We start from the raw sequence: 22,986 nt of genomic DNA, 5'->3' as shown, positions 1-22,986 counted from the left end.
TACTGGGGAGGGGGGAGAGAGAGGGCAGGGGTGGCGGCTTGGGGAAAAGGGTGGAGTGGGGGTGGGGCAGGAAGAAGTGGGGAAGGCTTGGGGAAGGGGTGGAGTGGGGGCGGGGGTTGAGCACCCTCCAGCAAAGGAAGAAGCAGGTGCCTACGCTTCCCTGTATTAATCCTATAAACTCACCGTAAAATAATTGTATCCAGGATGTGTCCTTAGCCTGTGTGCTGAATGGCCGGCTGAAACAGCCAGTCCGTGCAGAACTTTTCCCTGAGCACTTAATGTTGTATATTCTGGCTTAGTTGTACCTATTTTGTGTCTTAACTTTTGGGTATCCCTGGGTGCTTCGAAAATGATCTTTAGGACCCCTCTTAGAGTTCTTCAGCTCTATGGCGTCAGCATCTCTCTGACTGCTTGGGTGCAGCCATGGGTAGAGTGTAATGGAGGCTGGGGGAGGCTAAGCCTCCCCAAACCCTGCACCACCCGGGGGGTGGGGGGAGGGACAGTAGCTGGGGCCACCAGAAAAATCTCCCCCCCTCCCCGGCTACAAGGCTGGAGGAGCTCTCACTCCTTGTTGTGGCCCTGGGGCCGTGACGGGGCACAGCTTTTCTTATCTTAGGGCAGCAGTGGGGCGGGGGGAGGGGCCTCGGGGCAAAGAGGTGAAGTAGGGGCAGAATGGGGGCAGGACTGCAGGGAAAAAGGTGGAATGGGGTGCAGCCACGGGTGGGGCTGCGAGCGGAAGGGGTGGAATGGGGGAGGGGCTCCAGGCTGAGAGCTCCGGTGAGGTCCCAGCCAAGGCTGAGCTCTCAGCCCCCCCATCCTCCTGACCGAGCTGTCAGCCTCCCCCTCCTGCTCCTGGCCAGGGTCATGGGAGGACTGAGAGCAACAAGTGGAGATGTAGCCTCAGCCAGAAGAGGCGGGGCAGGGGGCTAGCCTTCCCAAGGGGAAGCTTCACCTGCCGCCCATGGGTGCACCAATACACAGCTTTGAAACCCACCCTGGCTACCCAACTCCTACTGAGAATGAAGCCCAGATTACTATTTGTGCCTACCCAGGCTTCACTGACTCCATCAGAAACAGAACTTGTCTCCTAGTGAGATACTTGTTCTAGCTCTCTGAGGAGAGTCCATGCTGTTTCTAGGTGGGCTATTAATGACGACTGTGTGGCAATCAGTGCAGTCTGAATAATGGATTTTTCAGTTTGCTGGCAAGTCCAAAAAATTGAAAATAGTTTTTTTCAGTTTGAACAAAATGTTTTGTTTTCATAAAATCGGAATATTTCACTTGGACCATCTTAAAATATTTGAATGATTAAAATAAAATTAAAGGAAATTTTGAAACAGTCATTTCAAACTGAAAAATTGAAACATTACAAGAAGTTCAAAATGCAATGTTTCAATTATTTCAATTTTTTTTTTTAACTAAAACAATTTGGCAAAACCTACACAACTTCTCAAAACTTTTCAGTGTCACTAAACCTGCATGTTTTGGACCAAAATCTTTGTCCACCTCTAGTGACAATTAACAAAGCATTATCTTTTCTAATCTCTTTGTGGACAATTGCCGTTATTGTTCTGAATTTCATATTACCCCTCTTCTCAGTTTCCTTGCCCTTCAGGCTAAACACCATAAACATGGGAGAAAATGTGAGGCTGCTTAATTCCTCACTGTAGCACAAAGGAAAAAAAGGTAAATGTGTCCTGACTTGATTCTTTGTGACTTATTTAAAAAGTCTGAAAGGGGTGTCATTTTTTACATTAGAAATTCAAGTCTTGTCTACCCTGTTTTTCCAGAAAAAGACTCTAGATGAGTAGAGCACTGCTAAGATCATGCCATAAAGTGATGACATATAAGCAAAATCCGGTTGCGGGCAAATATTTTTATTTAGGCTGTTGAAAATTATTCAGGCATTTGAGTTACAAATATTAAACAGTCAAGAGAAGAAGTGGCTGTCTAAAGACTGATCACTTGCAATTAAAGAGAGAGAGAGGGCCATAGTCGCAGGTAATACCTCCACTGGGACTACCAGGAAAGCTCATACTTTCCCTCATATCTTTATATAACAGGCTTACTTTAAAATTAAGGGTCTTATCATCTTGACCCTCTTTTGCATGGTCTGGGCATTTCCCTGTTTGGTATCACTCCACCTAGCAGAGTGGAGAGAGGATGTGCCTTCTATAGAAAAGTCATTATAAAGTGGTTAATTTTGAGAGGCGATTCTTTAAAATACTAATGATAAAGCTTATTGTAATATTTTGTACAGTGATAGTACCTTACTATATCTTGGTAAAATCTCTGCTTATGATTGCATACATAATAGGCCAGATTTTAGCTAGGTATCTGAGTACCATGAAATCAATATAATTACTCTAGATTTACATCCATGTAACAAAGAACAAAATCTGATTCTGTGTCTTGTGTGAACATGAAAACTACACAAATAAATATTCAACAACCCTGGGAAATTTAGGAACATCTCTGATGCGCCAATCTCTCATTATTACCTGTAATTATTCAATAGTGATAGCCGAAAGTGCATGATGGCTGTGCCACACCTTAGTACATGGAGTGTAAGTTATGCAAAACCAAGACTAGGAGCGGTTTGGATTTGGGTCTCATTCAACTGAAAGTCTCTCAAATTCAGAAGAGGAGGATGGGGAATAATGTGGCTGATCTGGATAAATGGTTCTGGGTTTGGCCCCTCACTCTTTCAAATAGAGACAAGGCAAGTTAGTCATTGCAAAACTCTGACAAGTTTGCCAGAACCAGAGTGGAATTCAGCTCTAGCTTCCACTTACCCCCCAGCCTTAAGATTGAAAGATATTTTTTCATTACTTGACTCAATATTAACGGAGCAGACTTCAGGTAGGCTCTGACTGTAGGTTATTCTGTATATACCATATATCAGACCCAACATGAAACACATAAACTGATATAAATTCACTAGACTAGCCAGGTTAGTGTAACGGATTTCTGTAAATTCTAATGAAACTCATTGCAAATGGTGTTGTATGATGAATTCATGGATGTCAGTTAAATACTAGTGAACATCTCTATTGGTAGGAGTAATGAAATAATCATTGCTTTAGGGTATTCCAGACATAAAGCTCAGAACCACATATCTAACCCTGCTAAGTGCAGTGATCTTGTGTTAACCAGGCCCTCAGGAGATGCTCTGATAGAATTTTTAAATAAAGTTTTAATCATAACAAATGTTCTGAGATGAAATTGCCAGGATAGAGTTCTGACTGGTTGTTCCAAAGCAGTGAGGCACCTCTTCTCTGACAGGCTGGTGGTTAAAGTTGCTGTTCTAGGGCTTTTGACAAAGATCAAGTGCAGGGGGGAGGGATTTGATTATCTAACGGTTCTCTTCCATCCTTTACCTCTGTGGCTGTGAACGATGGATTACTGGCCAAGGTAACTGTATAGAGTTCTATTCTTGTCCCTATATGTTCTATTTGTGTGTGTGTCAGAGATGTTCTGAAGGAAGGCTATCCAGCCCTATTAAGCACATATAGGCATCCATCCTACTGGAATGGGAGCAGGCGGTATTTCTCACTGACATAGAATCATAGACATCAGGCCACCAATTGGGACTCTGATGTAGTGAGGTCATTTCTGACATGCTTTTGAGGGGCAATGCTTTGAAAAACAACAAAGCTGTAGATCCTATAGCTCAGAGGTTTAGAGGGCAAAATGATGTTTGAACAGCCTCAATAACTTTGATATTGAACAATTTTTAAAATCCGTTTTAAATATTACTTTACACACTGAGCCCATGGAACTTAGTACCACTGAGATAGATTTCAGTATGATTCACCAAGGATGGATTACATATACAGAAAAGCCACATGACCAGTTTTGGAGTAAAGATTAAAATAACTAAATTGTGAAAAAGAAAAACCCTCCTACTTCAGGACACACATGAATGGGGTTAGGAAGAAACTCTCCTTATGGGCAGATTATTCTATAGCTGCCTGTTACAGTGTTTCTCTCATATTCCACTGAAGCACCTGGTAATGCCAACTGGCAGTGGTGCTATTGTACTAAATGGGTAACTCATCCAAGCCACATGGTCCCAATTTCCGATATTCCACATTTTCTGTTGAACTCAGCTGGGACCTCCACCCCCAATTGCTTCTTTGAAGAAGGGAAAGTTAAATTGTTAAAAAGGTTTTGGCTCAAGAGAAGTCTCAGACTAACGTGCTGCTATGGGCAGTGATCCAGACCCCTTTGCACAGCTCCACCTAGTTAAAATAAATACTAGGTTAGTATGTGTGTGGGCAGCAGGGGTCCCCACCAGACCCCGCTTCAGGTCCTTGCGCTGGCTTTGTAGGGAATGCCTAAATCAAGCCCTGAGAATCTTAGACGAGAAAACAGTATCTGTGCCCTTCACCCAATAAAAAGCCCAAACTTCCACTCCAGGGGCTTATTCCCCAGTCATGGCCCTACCATTGTTTTAGACAATTCTCTATCCTTGAAGCCAGGGAGAGAAGGTACCCAAGGGTTTTTTTGGGGCAAACAAAAGAATAGTCCTCTCTCCTTTTTCTTCTTTTATGGGAGAGGAGAGTCCATAGGAAAATCAAGAGAGGTAAGGGTGACCTGGAACTCAGGAAGTCTTCCTGGGTCAGCCCTTTGGGCTTAGTGTAAATGGGGTCTACTCAAGCCCCTCCTTGTAGGGCACATTACTCTGCAGCTGGGTCTTGTAGCTTTGGGAGCAGTGATGCTTGGGGTTCCTGTATCAGCCATCAGATGCAAGGCAAGACAGCCCACTTCCTGTTCACCACCCCTTCCTGGGGCAGATTTTCCCTTTTAACTCCCTCCACAGAACAAGCCTTGCAGGTTATACAAAAGTTTACAAAATGTACAAAAAAATGTAAATTTTAAAAATGTACAGAAAAATCTTAACTTTAAATGAACAAAAAAGTACTGGTTTTTTTACATTGCCTCCTTGGTGTTGAACAGGCCAGGAGTAGCTAATTAGTCTCCTCTTTGCCAGAGTGAGGGTGTGTCCCTTCAGGTGAGTGAGCCTGCTGTGATTAGATAGTGAAAGCCCCTCAGATGCACAAGGTGATGAAGTGGAAAATGTTGTGGGGACCTTACCTTCCAAATTTCCTAGCTTGGAAATCACAAAACTTAATGTTGAACACTCTTGTATGTTTGATCTACGCTTAATATATCCTTTAGAAATATTTGCTAGACTATTAACAAGAGAATCAGTCTGGTGGGCACAAGACATGCAGTAGCATAGAGCACTGAATTGTAAATTACCTCTTGCTTCCCAGGGCCAGATGTGATGCACTTGGATCTTTTGGGAAGTTTGATGCTTACTTATTAACTTAGACCCACTTGACCAACAAACCCAGAAAGACCTCAGAGGAGGTTACTAGTTCGGTCTCTTGGGCAGGGAAGCAGTATCACACTCTGTCACAGTAGTATTTATTTACAGGAAGTAGGGATCCTGAGGACGCCATAGAGACCAGAGCTCTTCTTACGCAATATTAATGAAGGTATACTACAGAAACAGTCCTAAGGTAGCCAAGCCTGTTGACATTCTTCAGATACATACCGAACCCTATGTATCCCCCTCACCCTGCTGTTCAAACTAATTGATGGATAGGAAGTTCTGATCCGGGGGTTGATCTACTATTGGTTCAGCCATTAGAAAATAAGGCGCCTGAATAAAACAGAAATATGGCTCTAAATGCTTCCTTCTCCACACTCTTTTCTCTCAAATATCAGGGGTGTTTGGATCCACTGCCTTTGTCTTATTACAGGCTGCAACCCAGAAGTTTAAAATGCATATTTTTCATTCTATCAAAAAACAAAACAAAACAAAAAACAGGCCCCTGACTTGCTGAACATCTTGTAGACAAAACTGCCACCATGTGGCTTTAGGGTGGTGGTACAGCTTCAAGGAGGGGAAAAAAAGCTGTAAATTCCACAGGCAGCTGACGGGACACTATCACATTGAGGTTGACACAATTTTGATTTTAAAATCAAAGTTTAAATGTTTCCATAACTTTGGAGAAAGTAATGCTAGCAGGTGGCTTTTGAAATCAAACGTTCTAAGTTTTCACAACCATGGCCCAGCCTATTCACTGTGCTAATACATGAAAACCAGAAAAGCAAAACTGACTTCTCCTTTGTTGAAGCTAAAATGCAAAATTAGACCTGTAGAATTCCTTGGTTATATATATATATATAAAAATCTAAGTTACTACTCTTTCAGTTAAGGAAACGTTCTTAAACACTGTCTCTCCACCTTACTGTACCAGTCGCACAAAACAGAACTATATTCTTGGGCTTTGAAGTTTACAGTGCAGCAGAACCTTGACTCACCACCCTTTGAGTTTTGGATTTGAAAAGTCAAAGCAGACGCATGTGCCACACAGTTGTGTATTTGCAGTTTGCATGTCGTTTGGTCTCAACAACAGGTCAGATTGTGATCCTCTAACTCACATTGAGGAGTACTGTTCTTCAGGCATAGTCACACTGATATCTATGAGGCTAGCTGCAGAGTAAGGCACCTCTCAATACGAGCAGACTTTGTCTCAGCATGTCTGGGACACTGGGGATAGCTGAGCCACAGTGTGCTGCTGGATTGCATCTCAAATGGGTAACCATTTCATAGCTGTCTGCAGATATACCAGACAGGAGCCAATTAATATTCATACTTATTAAAGAGTGAGGCCAGCCTGTGCCTGGCAAGGGAGTGCCTGTGACACCCAGCGGTGCACTGAATTTTGAGAGAGCAAGCTTGGGAGCAAAGACTTCTGTGAAGCGGGTATCCTTAGTCTGGCACATGACCAAGTGCATTTTAAGTGGAGGAAATGTAAAGGCAGGTTTGTCTAGTTGGGACAGTGTAATGGAGGAACCTGGGAGAGTGAAATGTGATTACTTAAATTTGTTTCCCCCAGTAGGAACAGGATTTGCTCCACTCCAGCCTTGGTGTTAGGGTTACTTATGGGGTGGCGATTAACCTAATAGAAAGTAGGGGAGCGGTAGCAAAAAGAGGCTGATATGAATGGAGAACCCTCAAAGAGGTATGAGGGGATGGACATATATCAGATGGCATCGTGGTGAGAGACAATGGGGAAAGTAAAGGGACTGTAGAAGGACGGAGGGGAGACTAGAACAAGGAGGCTCAGCAAAGGGAAGTGGGGAAACCATAAAGACCGCCGCAGAGGAGCCAGCGTTCTGACTGATCCTGCCCAAGTAGATAACCACCCAGTTCCCCTTCACATTTAGCTTGAGAAGTGGTGACTCTATATTGTAAAGTCTGGAAATCACCTGAGCATGCCTATCCAAACCAAACCAAACCAGAGTGCCACACCCTTGAGGTTCTCCCACTTCTCATTTTCAATATCTCTTTGCCATTGCTGAAATTGTAGGAGACCCCTTTGATTAGTGGCAGTGTTGGAGGAGGAATGAAAACTGCCTCCTCTCCCTGGTTTCTAGGACAGAGAGTAAATTGTCGAAAAAAGTAGAGCCAAGGCTGGACAGTAAGTCTCTGGAGTGGAAGTTTAGGGCTCTTTATTGTGTGAAGGGCACAGAATTTTTTTTCTTGGCTAAGAATCTAAGGGCGTGATTTAGACATTCCCTACAAAACAGTCATTGACATGGGAAGGACTATTTATTTGTATGCTCGAGTTCCTTGGGATATTAGATTTCTGTAAGCAATTGTATAACTTGCAGAGGTCTTGGCAAGCAGTCTTAAGACACATCCTTAGACATGGTAGTGATTCTTCAGGAAACATGAGAAGAAGCTTAACAGCGTGGGTGGGATGAGAGAGAGATGCTTTGAAATGGACTTATGTGGCCTTTAACAGAATAGTCAATGGATAAGAAGAGTCAGTTGAGCTAAGAATGCAGGCATATTGGTAACCTCTGGTCTGTCTCTGGGAATTCTGAGTGGCATTATCTGCTTGTCTGGGAAGGAAAGAGGAGCCTGAGGTTCCCATGAGTCCACTTCAAAGACTTTATTTGGAGGCTGAGTGGGTACCAGTGGACTAGGTGCTATAAAAGGGTGGCATTTTCAAAATACCCAAAACACTCAGGAAAAATTCTACTGAAAATCAACAGGATCTGTGCTTTTCTTAAGTTACGCAAATGCGTTTGAAAACCCCACCCAGAATATCTAAAGAGAAACTGGTGAATAGTATCTGATCATAATTTATTTGGCTAATATTTAAATGGCTTTTGTAACATTTTCCAATCAGCCGTACTTATGAACCACTAGGTGGAGAAGCACTGGGCAGAAGGGAGTTGGGGCCAGTTGCAGCTATCTTAATATTTCAGCATAGAAATGGGAGATTTTTTGAAGGTAACACGTTTTAGGGTGATTTGGAATCTCCCTGCAGATGCAGTCTCTGTCTCAGAAATTAGAATGAGTCAACTCCTGAGAGTGAAGTCTGCAAAGTCCTACTTACTCAGAGTAAACTTTTTAATGGGAAAGTAAAATACACTAGAAGTTTTCCCCTATTGTTATTACATGGAAAAGAGCTAGCAAGTAGCCATTGTGCATGGTAACATACTTCCAGAACTTTGTAAAGTCATCAATGCTGATTACAGCACTTACACTGCACTCATTACTCTTTGTGTAACACCAACTCAGGACAGACATATAGTGTCAATAAAAGCTCTTGTTAATCAATTATGTGGGCCAAAGTCTGTTTTGATGCCTAGATCCCACATTCCTAGGGGCTATTAATTTGTTCTCTTCAAATGTGCAATATATCCTGCAGTACATAGCTAGAGCTGTCTGATGTTTGATATGAAAATAATCCTATGTACTTCCTATTATGGGGAGTCTACTAGAGCTTTAAATTAATTCAGAGAATGCTGTCTTCAGTCTGTCACCTTCCTCTGAGGCATTTATTAGAGCGCCTCTTGTTACGTGATTGCATGAGAAATACTTCTGGGTAAATGTTTATCAACACACATTAAATGAAATGCCAATGCTTCATAACAATCAAATTGTACTAGTGAAGTAAAATAGAACAGAGCCAGAGTCCTACCCCTGACAGCACGATACAGTCATCTCTTCCCCACTTAGAAGTTAAATATAAAATAGCTCCTAACCCTTGTCCGTAATCATGACCACTTTTGCTTCATCAGAATGCAGAGGGATAACATAAAGCATCACTGACTCTGCTTTTTAAATCTATAGGAGCTCAGTACCGGAATAAAGGAGGAATTGCAAGGAGCCTTCACCTCCCCACCCTCCTCAAATCTTCCTTACCACAGAAACAATCCCATAGCACAAAATGGACTGAAACTCCTACCTATTAGTGCAGGCCAGAAATAACCATCATCTACATTGAAGGCAAAGTAAACTTCCAACAACTGCTACCCACTGCTTAACTCACCTGTTTATCTGACTTTTGACTACAAGGACTAATAAAATGAAGCTTCAAGTCCAACATGCCAGGCAAACAGTCAGTGTGATATAAACAAAATAGCCCACATTTAGACAGTAAATATGTACTAAGTCATTCAGCAAAGGGGAATTCTACACTAGTTATGTTTATATGATAATAAATGTATGCCTTGCCAAGTGCTGAAGGTACAACACAACTTGTCACATTGTTTTGCTTCCAACACAACTGAATACAGTGAATTCAAGCCTGCAATTAACTTAAGGGTCTCTACTGCCATCACAACTCATAAGAACATCACCTCTTGGGTTATAAAGAGGCCCAAAGTCCCAAATGTAGAACTGATCTCTAAATTCACCCTGTGATGATTCCTGACTAATCACAAAAATAAACTAAAAGCAGGAGGAAACTGGACACTGTCAAACTTCCTTCTATTATCTTCAGAAGCAAAGGGTTAGTCACATTAGAGAGGTTTCAGAGTAACAGCCGTGTTAGTCTGTATTCGCAAAAAGAAAAGGAGTACTTGTGGCACCTTAGAGACTAACCAATTTATTTGAGCATGAGCTTTTGTGAGCTACAGCTCACTTAGCTGTAGCTCACGAAAGCTCATGCTCAAATAAATTGGTTAGTCTCTAAGGTGCCACAAGTACTCCTTTTCTTTTCACATTAGAGAGGAACTTTAAACTTTCCTCCTGTTATTGCATATAACAGAAATATTTAACTTTATTTTCATGGCTGGCTGTTTCTCATCAACAGAGTGAATCTGTTTTATATGGCTATTGATAATCACTTTTTATTGTCGTTTGAAGCGTACTCAAAAATAAAATTGAATTTCAAAGAAATTTGCTAATTGCACAAGCAAAGAATGACAATAACATGTTTACCAGTCTGGGGGGTGGGGTGGCAGTGGTGCAGTCAGACAGTTGACAAAAATGTGTGTGTGCTTTTTTTTAAAAAATGCAACTGAAATCATTGGGTCACTTCTTAAAATGCGGCCTAATAAGTGGACATAATGAATTGTGTATATTCATTGATATCAGTGGAAATAGCAATATCTTCTCTGCAGCCTTTCACAAAAGTAAAATTAAACTTCCACATAACATGAATAAACTGTCTTAGTTCAGGGAAATGATTGCCATTTACAATAAAACTCAGTAAAGCTTCCGCTTCAGAATTGCTCAGATGCATTTCAGCATTCCGTCAGCCATATACAATCTGGCCATGCAGGCCATCTGGAACTATTTATAGAATGAAGAGCAGGTGTTTGGACTTGAATTAGGAGTAGGGTTGCCATGTGTGTAGTTTTCGACCAGAACGCCTGGTCAAAAAGGGACACTGGCACTTTCAGTCAGCATCACTGACTGGGCCTTTAAAAGTCTGGTTGGTGGTGCAGCAGGGCTAAGGCAGGTTCCCTGCCTCCAGTGGCTCCACGCATCTCCCAGAAGCAGCGGCATGTCCCCCCTCTGGCTCTTAGATGTAGGGGCAGCTAGGGGGCTCTGCACCCTGCCCCCGCCCCAGGCGTTGGCTCTACAGCTCCCATTGACTGGGAACCACAGCCAGTGGGCGCTTCAGGGACAGCGCCTGCGGACGGGGATGTGTGAAGAGCCACCTGGCTGTGCCTCCGCGTAGGAGCCATGCCGCTGCTTCCGGTAAGCACCGCCCGGAGCCTACACCCCTGCCCCCGCACACACACACAACCCAACCCCCTGCCCCAACCATGATTCCCCCCTCCCGCCCTCCAAACCCCTCGGTCCCAGCCCAGAGCATCCTCCTGCACCTCAAATCCCGCATCCCCAGCTCCATCCCAGAGCCAACACACCCCCTGCACCTCAACCCCTGACCAAGTGCAGCACCCCCTCCTGCACCCCAAATCCCTCACCCCCCCTTGCTCCAGCACAGAGCCCCCTTCTGCACCCTGAACCCCTCATTTCTGGTTCCCTCCGTGGAACCCTCACCCCCAGCCCACAGCCTGTATCCGCTCCCAAACCCCAATCCCCTGCCTCAGCCCGAAGCCCCCTCCCATACTCCGAACCCCTCAGCTCCACCCCCCAGCCTGGAGCTCCCTCCTGTACCCCAAACCCCTCATCACTGGCCCCACCCCAGAGCCCGCACCCCCAGCCGAAGCACTCACCCCTTTCCACACCCCAACCCGCAGCCCCAGCCCAGTGAAAATGAGCGAGTGAGGGTGAAGAGAGCAAACAACGGGGGTGGGGTGTGGGTGGAGTGAGCAGGGGGTGGGGCCCCAGAGAAGGGGTGGGGCAAGGATGTTTGGTTTTGTGCGAGTAGAAAGTTGGCAACCCTAATTAAGAACCCCGAAGTGGTAGCCACTAGAGCTAAATGAAAAGTTTCTAAAAGGCTGGCACTGATCTCAGATTCCAGGTGTCTCACCAATGGGGCAACAACCTTGAATAAGATGTCACTAGAACAAAGTCTGCTCAGAGATACCCTAGCATAAGTCGAGAAAAAACCTTCACTAAGTCAATGTACACCAATGTAAATGGGAGCAGTAGTGGTCAGATTGTCTGTACAATGATAGATTCGAACAGCTGCAGGCTTGGTAAAGGTAGGATGCAATAAAGGGATTATGGCCCTGCCTCTAAAATTGAGTCATTGAGAGTAGAATGGCTCTGTTTGCGGTTTACATATCCAGTTGCAGAATTGGGGCCTATATCTGTACACCTGCCTGTAGGGTTCCCCCCCACCCCCCGCCACTAACTTTTTCAGTTGCTTTATTAACATAACTTGTATTTCATTGTTTTTCCCAAATTATTTTTGTTCTGCTCCACGGCAAAAACTTTTAAAAATGTCTGCCAGTTTAACACATGTAACAGAGCTGCTGGTGAATGTATAGCTTACCTGGAGTCCAGAGGAAGGGATATTAACAGAATTTGTATAATGTACGATGCTCGCACACCATTTCTGCATCTAAAAGGTGCATGTAATAGGTTGTATAGACAGACCCACAGCTACACAATTTTCTTTCTCAAAACATTTCCACAATAGGAGACAAATAATTCACGGGAGTTTTAGAGACTTTATTACGTATAAACAATTTAAACACTTTGCCATAAATTATCTTTGCCTGTCTCTATTCTTTGCTTAGCAGCAAATTAAAATTAATATAAAAACTCAATGAACAATTCATACATGTATATTACAAAAAAGTTCTTGTACCAAAGTTATTAGCTTTTTTTTTTTTTTTTTTTTTTTAATTTTTTGTGGTGACCATAATGTGATTGTCTCAGTTTCTCGACCAAACAAACACACTAATAATTTTAAAATCTGAAACAGTGATTGTGCCTTCTGGCTGATGTATGTACAGGGTGATCTGAAGTGGTGCCCATTTGCAATAGTGTAACACAATGCCCACAGCTCTACTGGAACTGATACCAACAAACTACTGAATCTAAACAAACTACACCCTGTAACTGTGTTATACTGTTCACAATGGAATCTTCAAAGACAAACAGAGTATGAAATTTATTTGTAGTGATTATAGCCACCATTTTAAATTTAACTTTACACTCTGCCCTCTTTGAATAAATTAAACTTCAGGCCAGACAAATGCAGGGTCTGAGTGCAAGTGCAGGTTTGTTATTTTTTAAATAATTTTTTAATTTAGTATTTCCAGTGGTCTCTCCCTCGCATTCTCATTTTCCTCCAGTTATTACACACAAATCACCCAAGAGTCATGTTTTAAATGCACCTGTATCTTGCTTTAAATGAAAACCTCTTGAATATTTATCAAACAAGCAGTGTGAATCATTTTTGTTCCATCAGCTGGTCTAGAGAAGGTGGCCCTCTTGAATTTCTTAAAGTTTGCTCACGTGTGAATGGAGTGAGGTAATATAATATGAGGCCTTTTTTCTATTTTTATTTCTTTTTTTTTTCTTTAGACCCAGAACAAGTGGGTAATATTTTAGGGGTACTTTTTAATTTGTATGGTTAAAGTTATCAGTCTGGCTTTAGTCCACTTCAGGATGTGGTTTTTAATCACTTGAACAGTAGCATTTAACTCAAAAAATGTGAGCTTTCTTGCCACTCGCTATCCCAAAGTAGCTCAGCCTAGTGCCCCCAGTTAGGTCTTCATCTCCTTAGGAGAGGAGATAACAGTTGTGACTACTGATTCATCCAGCAGAGGATGACAGCAGGTTAATTTGTTACCTCTTTCCCATTTCGTTCTGTCTTAAAAACTGGATGTTGCTGCTACTGTCTGCTAGCTCTGAGTACTGCTCCACTGGAAGTACATAGTATCCCTCGTAACCTTGAACCCTTCCTGTGCTCAAAAGCTGCTGCTTCTCTCCATCAGTCCATAAGCGGCTGCCCTCTTTGCCATCCCGTGCCTTCTGCTGCTCTTTGGCCCATGCTGATCCCAAGGCTCGCTGTCGAGCTTGGTCTAACACTCGTGCCTTTTCTTCATCCAGTGTGTCGGGGGTCAGTCCGTACCGTATGTTAAGTAGCAGGGTAGAATACTGGAATTCAATATTTGTAAACCTTCGAGTCCTTCCATTGATAAGGAGGGTTGGTTGGGAAACTGTAACGTTCACTCCGCTGTCCAATACCTTCCGCCCACTGGTCATTGCCAGGGTGACAAGGTCACTGTCAGATGAGCCAATCTTGACAAAGTAATGGGTATCCTTTCCTTCAATGCTGTAGTGCATCTTTTCCAGGTAGTATGCATTGTTAAGCACAGAGGCAATTTTTCTGCTGTCTTCTGTGGCTATGCTGGAAATGCCAGTTGTTACGTGGCCTTCCTTCACAGCAAACATGATCCCTTTCCCAATAATGGGAGTAGTTGTTGCAAACCAGTGCCCAGCTTTCTCTCTAATATTGGCATGTAATCTTTTAGAGATGACCTGTCCCTCAAGGGCCATGAATGCTTGATTGTGTCTTTCTGTTGTCTGTTGAACTCCAGTAATTAGCTGCAAAAACAAACAAATAAGGTATAGACAGCCTGAAAATGCTGACCTCAAAGTCCTATTTTATACCTTATTCAAAAGAACAAGGAGAAATGGTGCTGTAAAAAACTATAAGCTATAGAAGGTACCACTCAAACTGTTGTTGCTGGTCTATACACTGTACAGTGAACCAACTAAAGAGAGCAATACATATACATATTGCAGTTACCTAAACCAACATAAAGGACTCAATTTTCAAAATACCATAGAATTGACTGTCAGATAAAAATACTTTCTGTGCATTTGTCTTTTCAGATACACCATTTGTATAGTATATATATTCAGATTTATCTATCTTGGTTATCTACAGCATGCCCATCACAAGAGTATTCAGGAGTCAATCAGCTAAAACTTTTAAAGAGGGTCTGTAGAACCAATGGAACCAATTTATTAACAGATTATGTGTAATTTCTGAACATTCTGACCTAGAAGATATAAGAGTAAAAATGTGCCATGTGCCTTAGGAACCTAAGTCACTTTTCAAAATGTGACTTAAAAGTCTTGTAGACTTTCAGTGAGACATAGGCACCTAAGAACTTAGGGTATATCTACACATTTTATTACACAGATTATTAATGATCTGGAGGATGGGATGAATTGCACCCTCAGCAAACTCATAGATGACACTAAACTATGGAGAGAGGTAGATACGCTGGAGGGTAGAGATAGGGTCCAGAGTGACCCAGACAAATTGGAGGATGGGGCCAAAAGAAATCTCATGAGGTTCAACAAGGATAAGTGCAGAGTCCTGCACTTAGGAAGGAAGAATCCCATGCACTGCTACAGGCTGGGGACCGACTGGCTAAGCAGCAGTTATGCAGAAAAGGACCTGGGGATTACAGTGGATAATGTGGATATGAGTCAGCAGTGTGCGCTTGTTGCCAAGAAGGCCAATGACATATTGGGCTGTATTAGTAGGAGCATTGCCAGCAGATCGAGGGAAGTGATTATTCCCCTCTATTCGGCACTGGTGAGGCCACATCTGGAGTATTGCATCCAGTTTTGGTCCCCCCACTACAGAAGGGATGTGGACAAATTGGGAGAGAGTCCAGCGGAGGGCAATGAAAATGATTAGGGGGTCGGGGCACATGACTTACGAGGAGAGGCTGAGGGAACGGGGGTTATTTAGTCTGCAGAAGAGAAGGGGGGGGCAGATTTGATAGCAGCCTTCAACAACCTGAAGGGGAGTTCCAAAGAGGATGGAGCTAGGCTGTTCTCAGTGGTGGCAGTTGACAGAATAAGAAGCAATGGTCTCAAGTTGCAGTGGGGGAGGTCTAGGTTGGATATTAGGAAACACTATTTCACTAGGAGGGTGGTGAAGCACTGGAATGGGTTACCTAGGGAGGTGGTGGAATCTCCATCCTTAGAAGTTTTTAAGGCCCAGCTTCACAAAGCCCTGGCCGGGATGATTTAGTTGGTGTTTGTCCCGCTGTGATTAGGGGGTTGGACTAGATGACCTCCTGAGGTCTCTTCCAACACTAATATTCTATGATTCCATGATACACTAGAATGCTACAGTAGCACAGCTGTGGGTTCTTCTATCACTGTAGTAAACCCACCTCTCAAGAGAGACATTATGTCTGTCGATGGAAGAATTTAATTGCCCTAGAGGTGGATTAGGTTGGTTTAACTAAGTCTCTCAGGGGGGTGAATTATTCACTTCCCTGAGCAATGTAAGTTTTAGGTGTAGGGCAGGCCAAAAATTAATTACTTTTGAAAACAGAACTTGGGCTCCTAATTCACTTAGATGCTTTTAAAATTTTATTCTAAGACTAGTTACATTACTATAAATGTGGATAACTCCACTGACTTCTGAGACTAGAAATTGGCCCAGTATTTGGGTAAGTAATTTCAAGTGTGTGTGTGTAAGCATATGCCTTTCCTAATCAGGCAAAGAAGTAAACATCAGTTTACTTTTAGTTGCAACACCAAAATTTACAACCCAAGCCTGCCAAAAATTAAGCCCCCAAACAAACAAAAAATATGTATTTTTCCCTGTAAAATATTGAGTAAAACTGTTCTTTAATAGTACGATAATTATAAACCATATTTTTATTAACATAAATAAAAGGCATAAGGATTATAATGATAAAGATAGAACAGATGGTAAGTTATACGTTGAGATTTCCATTTGCTATTGTTAATCGAGTAACAACTCAAGGGAATATATACGAAGAACTAACGTTGCTGCTATTATGGTAATAATCTAGGTTGGTAAGAAAGATGGCATGTTCAGTACTCCAAAAGCTGACTATATTGAATTTCATATCACTATGAAACAAATATTGTGCACTCTATTTATTGTAGACCCTATGTCTATAGTCCTAAAATGATACCCAAATACAATATAAGACCAACAAAATCTCTTTAAAACACCAAGAACTTCAGCATACCTGTCCATTTTCACAGGCTTGACTCTCTGACAACTCATATGGAGGTGGCACAAAGTACATTTTTGCTCTAGGGAAACCAGGAATAATGTTGCTGAGCTGAAATCCAAACATCACCAACCAGCTCTTCACATCTAAAAATCAAAAGTAAATACATGAGTGAGAAATGAAGGTGAGTAATGTGTATCTCAGGGAATCTATGGCCTCAACTCTTGATTTCAACTAGAGTTTGGCCTCCGAATTTCTAACCTGTTATTGCTTGGAAGCTCTCACAATTGTACTCTTCCAGAGTGAACTGATGCAAGAATGACTATTTTAAATACATTATAAATAGTCACCAGTGACCTATAGATGTAAGGATAGTTAAGCACTGAAACAGGTTACCTAGAGAGGTTGTGGAATCTCTGTCAATTGAAGTTTTTAAGAACAGGTTAGACAAACTTCTGTCAGGGATGGTCCAGGTATATTTAATCCTGTCTCAGTGGATGGATTAGATGACATCTTGAGGTTCCTTCCAGACCTCTATTTCTGATTCCATATCAGCTCTCTGGTTACTGTTTCCATCTTGTCATATGGAACTGACATCCAATATATGAGTGATCTAAACATTTCCTACAGTTCACCATAGTTACCCATAGCTCTGTCATCTCTTGATTGGATTACTACAATGGGGCTACACTCTGTGTGATACTGGATTAATGCTTGTGAGAACACTTGGAAACTTCCTCTGGCACAAAACGTGGTTCCCCTCTTAGGCCCTACTCTGGCAAAGATTTAAACAGGTGAGTAGCTCCATTCAAGTCAAGTGCACAACTCTTTGCAGGATCAAGGCCTTACATAGTGATGTTTCACAGGGAGCATTCCTCCTCTGCTCCAATGTCAGTTTTTGTGAATTCCAAGGTATTGGTTTTTCCCAAAAAAGCTCTATCTGGTTTGGACCCTGACTACCAGATGGTTCTGTTCTATTCTATATAGGTTCCTGTCCTGCACTCGTCATGGTAGAATCTGAACATCTTCCAGCAGTGCATTAAGCAACATGTCTAAAGTGGTTGAAAGAATTTTTCCAAAAGTATTCAAAATACTCAGTTTGCAAGTTTTGGAAAGGTATGCCTTTTGGATTTATTAAAAAAAAAATCTGTGAACATTTTTATTGAAAATGTTTCTAATTTTTCCCTCCCTTACTCCTTTCTCTCTGAAAATGGGGAGGGTGCGGGAGAATGAAAACTTTTTGCTCTGGGGTTTCATTGAAAAAAATTCAAAAATTTGTTTTTAATTGTTTGAAAAATTTTGACCAGCTCTCCTGCCTGATTTAGAGACTTCCTCTCTCCTCCATGTGCTATCATGACTGCAGAAATCAACTGACGTGCTGGAATGACAATAATAAACCCCAGATTTAAAGGAGAGGGGACTGATGTCAGCGAGCGTCAGACTCACTCCCTATCCTGCACTTCATTGCCAGAGCTTGAATCTGTTGACATCCAGACCATGTTACAAACTTGTTTTCCTAGTCTCCTTTAGGGGTGGGGTGGAATGAGCCATTACAAATCTAATTTTAGTGGGTGGAGAAGTTTTGAATGTGTAGCTTAAATTTTTTCCCCCTCTAAATACTGAAACAAATAACGTAGTACAAAATTTCAGATTCTGTCCTGGTTACATTAAAGAAATGTGTACAGATCTTCCAATGCATTATACATTTTCCCTTCAGCTACATATAGCATAGGACCATTACTCCTTTTTCTCACGGTTTCAGTTTGTTATCAGATGGAATAACATTACCTCCCAAACAATTTACTTTAGCTGTCCTCATTTGGCAATAAAGAGGAGGTTCTCTCTCATTCTAGTAGTTCATTATTTTCTATTTCTAATGTTCTTCACAGGATGTTGTTACCCAGCTGGAGAAATTCTTTTCCGCAGCAAAAAACTTTCAGCAAATCAGCATCAGGTGTTAACTGTAAATATGTCTAGAGGGCTGTGTATGACGGTTGTATGTATTTCTCACTTATGAAAATTAACTCCATATATAACAACTTCTTGTCCAAGAACAGTCTTTTAGCCCAGGGAATCCAATAATAACAGCACGTATCTGCATTAGCAATAAACCATTTTTTGGTGGAATTAAAAGTTCATAGTGTACAAGTAATTAGTATATCTTTTCTGAATTTCTTCTGTGGATGCATGAATGAAAATGAATATAACATCTTCTGAGTGCAATGAAATCTCTTAAAGTGAGACAGGACCCACTGGATTTGGGGGCTTCTGAAATTAATCACTAGAGGCCAAAGTGTGCAGTTATTAACTGAGCCAAACCCTGACGGACACTGATAGTTTTGTTCAATTAAGGACCACAGAATTAGACCTCAAGAATTCAAGATACTTTGATCACTGATAAATTCTTTCCCAGTATCAAGAGCAAATACTAGTGTCTTCAGAATGCAAAACGACTGAAGGGCAACCTGAAAAATTATGCACACACAATGTAGTCACAGTCACAAAGAACTAACAGTCATAATATAACTTTTCTTGAAGTGCTGCCAGTAAAATTGTGGTAGCTCTGTTTTTTGTTTTTTAAATTGTACTGCGGTTTTTAATTACGACATGCTGCAGACTCAGTTTTCAGAGAGTTTCTCCTGAATACATCTTAATTACCTTTCTTTTAAAAAAATGGTTTGCAGCTAGTTCAAGTACTATGTGATCCTACTAAGTGGCAAATTAGTAGTAATTGAGAGGAAGTTAGATGTGTCACCCAAACCCAGTACATGCAATCTAAACTGATTTATTGTCTCCACATCCTAACACTACAGATGTTCCTCCGTCTTCCAAGAGGAAACAATGTTTAAAACATTAAGGTTCTTTTCTTAAAGCAAGAGCTAAAAATAGGTTGGCGTTTAAAGGCAGAATTGGGAAAGTAAATGTTTAATCAGTGCCACTCTTGGTAGTAATTCATGTTGTGCCCATGGACAAAGTCAGCAGGTAATTCTGAGGACACTATTGAAGGAATAGGGCACTAGACCGGAGATCAGGAGACCTGAGTCCTAATTCCTGACTCTGTCACTGACCTGCTGGGTGACTTGGGGCACTCAGTTTCATCTGTCTTCATCTTCCCCCTTTGCAAAGTGGGGATAATGGTACCATCCGTTGCACAGCACTTTGAAATCTACGTGAAAAATGCTACATAAAAACTAAATATTATTATTTATTATTAGTTGAAAATGATTCCCCTTTATTTAATAACCATGTGTGTCTCTCTTTCATAGGTTCTTAATCTGGGGGTCACAACTAAGAGTGACTATGACTATGTCAAGACTATGTTGTCCTTTTCATACTCCGAATGGGAAGATGGTCCTAGCTTGATGGGAGAAGGGTTCTGCAGGTGGATGAGGAGACAGCGGAAGGAAAGTCCTGGAATGGAGAAGTTTGATCTATTTCTTTTTCCAACACAAAATTCTAAACTTTAGAAATTTGCACTAAAACCTTTTAGAAAACAACTGCTAATGAGTTCTTACCTGTTACGTAATTCTTTAAATCAAGTTCATTGCTGAGAGGGTTGTTGCTCTTGAACATGTATAAGTTGAATGGAGCAGGCTCCTTACCAATATTTTTCCATATTGTGTAATCAGGCGATGTCCAACGCCCAGCTAGAACATCATAGTCTCTCTGAGTAAAATGAACCAGCTTGGTCAGAGGATCATACAGCCCTCCATGAAATCCAATGACCAATTGAAAGTCAGGGTTGGAATCATAATATATCTCTCCATATGCAGTGTACTGAAGCTGCTTGATCATGAGGCCATTAATACTGAATACTGCCAGTGGTGTACCTGTGTTATCGGAGGCAACATAGTATTCTTCTCCACTGCTGCTTTCCATTGCAAACAGATGGCCTTGTAGATCATAGTATAGAGAAGTAATTTCTGAATTGGAATGATTGTAAACATGTGTCATTCTCGTTGGGTTGTGAAGGTCAGCGTAAAAGTACTGCAGATGGTGTCCCAAGTTAGTCTTACAAGAAGCCCTTCGCCCTAACCCATCATAACGGTACTGAATACTCCATCCACTTGCTTTGTTGTAAGCTCTTGTTAAGAGACCTTTTGAGTTGTACTCAAATATATCTGAGCCTCGTTGACATAGGAACCCATCATCATCAATTCTGTACTGCATGTCACCCAGACGTGTAATCCTGTCTCTTAGATCATAGCGTAGCGGCATCAACCGTACGCTATTCCCTGGATTCAAGAGATGAAGATTCCCATTCAGATCATAACTATAACGCCAGGTTGGTCTGTCATTTACTGCCACACTTTGGAGCTGCCCATCTCCATCATAATCATAGGTATATTTGGTTGTGTTGGCATAAGGTCCAAGCTTCAGTTCTCTCTTTGTTACTCTTCCCATGCTGTCATACTGGACTGTCATCCAATACATGAGTGATCGGAACATTTCATACTGAACTTCTTTAATACGCCCATGGGTATCAAAGTGTTTACTCAGTGTCATCACCGCTGTAGTAATTATTTGATTTATATCATAATAAATGACTCCAAATTTGCCAAAATGCTCTACTTTGCCAGAGATCTCATCATAACGATAAAGATCAACAGGAAGAGGAGTCTCACTTATTATAGGCTTGATGCTAGCAATCCGAAAGCTATTATCATGATAGGTGTAATCAAACCTTGCATTGACCATGCCTTCTTCAGAAAATCTGTAGATTTGTTTGTCAACCAGTGGACCAATTTTACGGTACCGGATTGTGCAAGAAAAGCCGCCACTCTGTAAGTTAACCATTTTCAGAACTCCAGTAGTTTCATCATATCCAAAAGTAACTGCAGTGCTATCATAAACAATTTCAGACAGCTTGGATAGTTTCCCGTACTTGTAGAAGACTTGTCGACCAGTTCCTAAAAAAGATGTTTTCAAAATCCTCCCATCATCACTGTAATCAAAAATCACTGAAGCATTGCTTTCAGGAGGGTTATAAATATTCCTAATGTAGCCAATAGATGTATGAGTGGACATGCTGTGCCGAGCAACACTAGGCATGGTGACAGCCTGGAGACGGTCTGTGGAATCGTACTCAAAGATGTACTGCCGTTGGCTCTGAAGCAGTAGTACCATGGACTATTACAAAAATAAAAAGACAAAAGATTATATATTTTTACTGTCTTTCCATTTCTTTCACTTTCTGAACTTATGGGGGAAAAAGGCAAATTTTTAAATCAAGAATTTATTGAATAGGTTTCAGTGTTACAATAATAAAAAATATAAATAAAATCCGAATACATCTAAGGCACAATGCTGCCCAACAATATGACTATATTGCCACCATCTGTGATAAGTAAATTTTCCTCTTTGAAAAAAAGATCAATCCTGAGAAGGAAATGGAAGGAACATTGTATCAACCTCTTCTACCCTCTTCCTTTACTGTTTTGGGGAAAGTGAGTTTAATGCCCTCATTTATATCTCCACTGGCAGTTGTAATTTACACTGAATACTGTAAAACATGTGTGAAGAAAGTTAGCAGAGAACTGTTCTAGCATACCTAAAACAATACACTGGGAGGGAGGGGGTTTAGGGAACATTAGATAAACTCTCAAGATCAAAGTGATTTAAATTAGGTTAAATAGAAATGAATTACCATATTTTCATTTAATAAATAATGATTAGAGATGAGATATCTGCAGCTACTGGGATGTTCTGTCAGGCTTAGTCATGCATTTTAAAATAGTAAAATTCATCCTGTTAGTTCATGCTATTATATGATGACCTATTCTATTTTATGGATTATCAGAAGAGCTGAACCATGAACAAAGTATTTCCTTTGATTAATTGAATAACTAAAAAATTCAGAGATCTGGCACAAAAGACTTTTTAACTGTGGGAACACTAAGAATCCTAGGTCATGTATATGTATGCAATAGCAGAGTCTCTGTCCTGAATGTACAAAAGACTTTAAGCGCCTAAGTCCCTGTTTTAGGTGCCTAAGTCCCAGTTTGGGCAACATTACAATGTACAAAACTCCCACCTAATCTTGTAGGTGCATAAACACATTTGATCCCTAAGTTTTTGCAGTAAAACGAAAATAGAAGATTACGTTTCTGCCTTTTTACATGTGCACTGCTGCCTCCCTTCAGGCATCTGAGCACCTGTCTCCCACCATCTCCCACCATCTCTCAGGCAAGTTGTGACGGAACAGCTGGGGCTGGTCGGGGGAGGAGGAAGAGATCCCTCATAACTTTTAGCCCAGTAGTGAGGGCATTCTAA

The 22,986-nt window shown here is 41.5% G+C and overlaps 1 protein-coding gene and 1 long non-coding RNA gene across 3 annotated transcripts in view; one reads left to right on the top strand and one right to left on the bottom strand.

The window, feature by feature from the left end:
* LOC311524842 overlaps positions 1-20,222 on the top strand; it is a 32,302-nt gene extending 12,080 nt beyond the window's left edge. Inside the window, exons 3-4 of the long non-coding RNA XR_014712628.1 lie at positions 17,701-17,829; positions 19,980-20,222. This is a non-coding gene — a long non-coding RNA (uncharacterized lncRNA). The remainder of the gene's footprint in view (positions 1-17,700; positions 17,830-19,979) is intronic.
* Positions 12,451-22,986, bottom strand: part of TENM2 (teneurin transmembrane protein 2) — a 996,821-nt gene continuing 986,285 nt past the window's right edge. Inside the window, exons 29-31 of one of the 2 annotated variants that reach the window (XM_084636387.1) lie at positions 20,229-21,843; positions 16,729-16,859; positions 12,451-14,299 (exon numbers count right to left, since the gene is read on the bottom strand). In XM_084636387.1, the coding sequence (XP_084492513.1) occupies positions 13,538-14,299; positions 16,729-16,859; positions 20,229-21,843 (2,508 nt within the window). In that variant the 3' untranslated portion in view covers positions 12,451-13,537. The remainder of the gene's footprint in view (positions 14,300-16,728; positions 16,860-20,228; positions 21,844-22,986) is intronic. The other variant, XM_084636388.1, reaches the window with a different exon arrangement.

The sequence above is a fragment of the Lepidochelys olivacea genome (assembly GCF_965140295.1).
Source record: "Lepidochelys olivacea isolate rLepOli2 genome assembly, chromosome: 8".
NCBI lineage: Eukaryota > Metazoa > Chordata > Testudines > Cheloniidae > Lepidochelys > Lepidochelys olivacea.
Note: the sequence above shows the minus strand (reverse complement) of the source record. Positions and strands in the feature narration are given on the sequence as shown.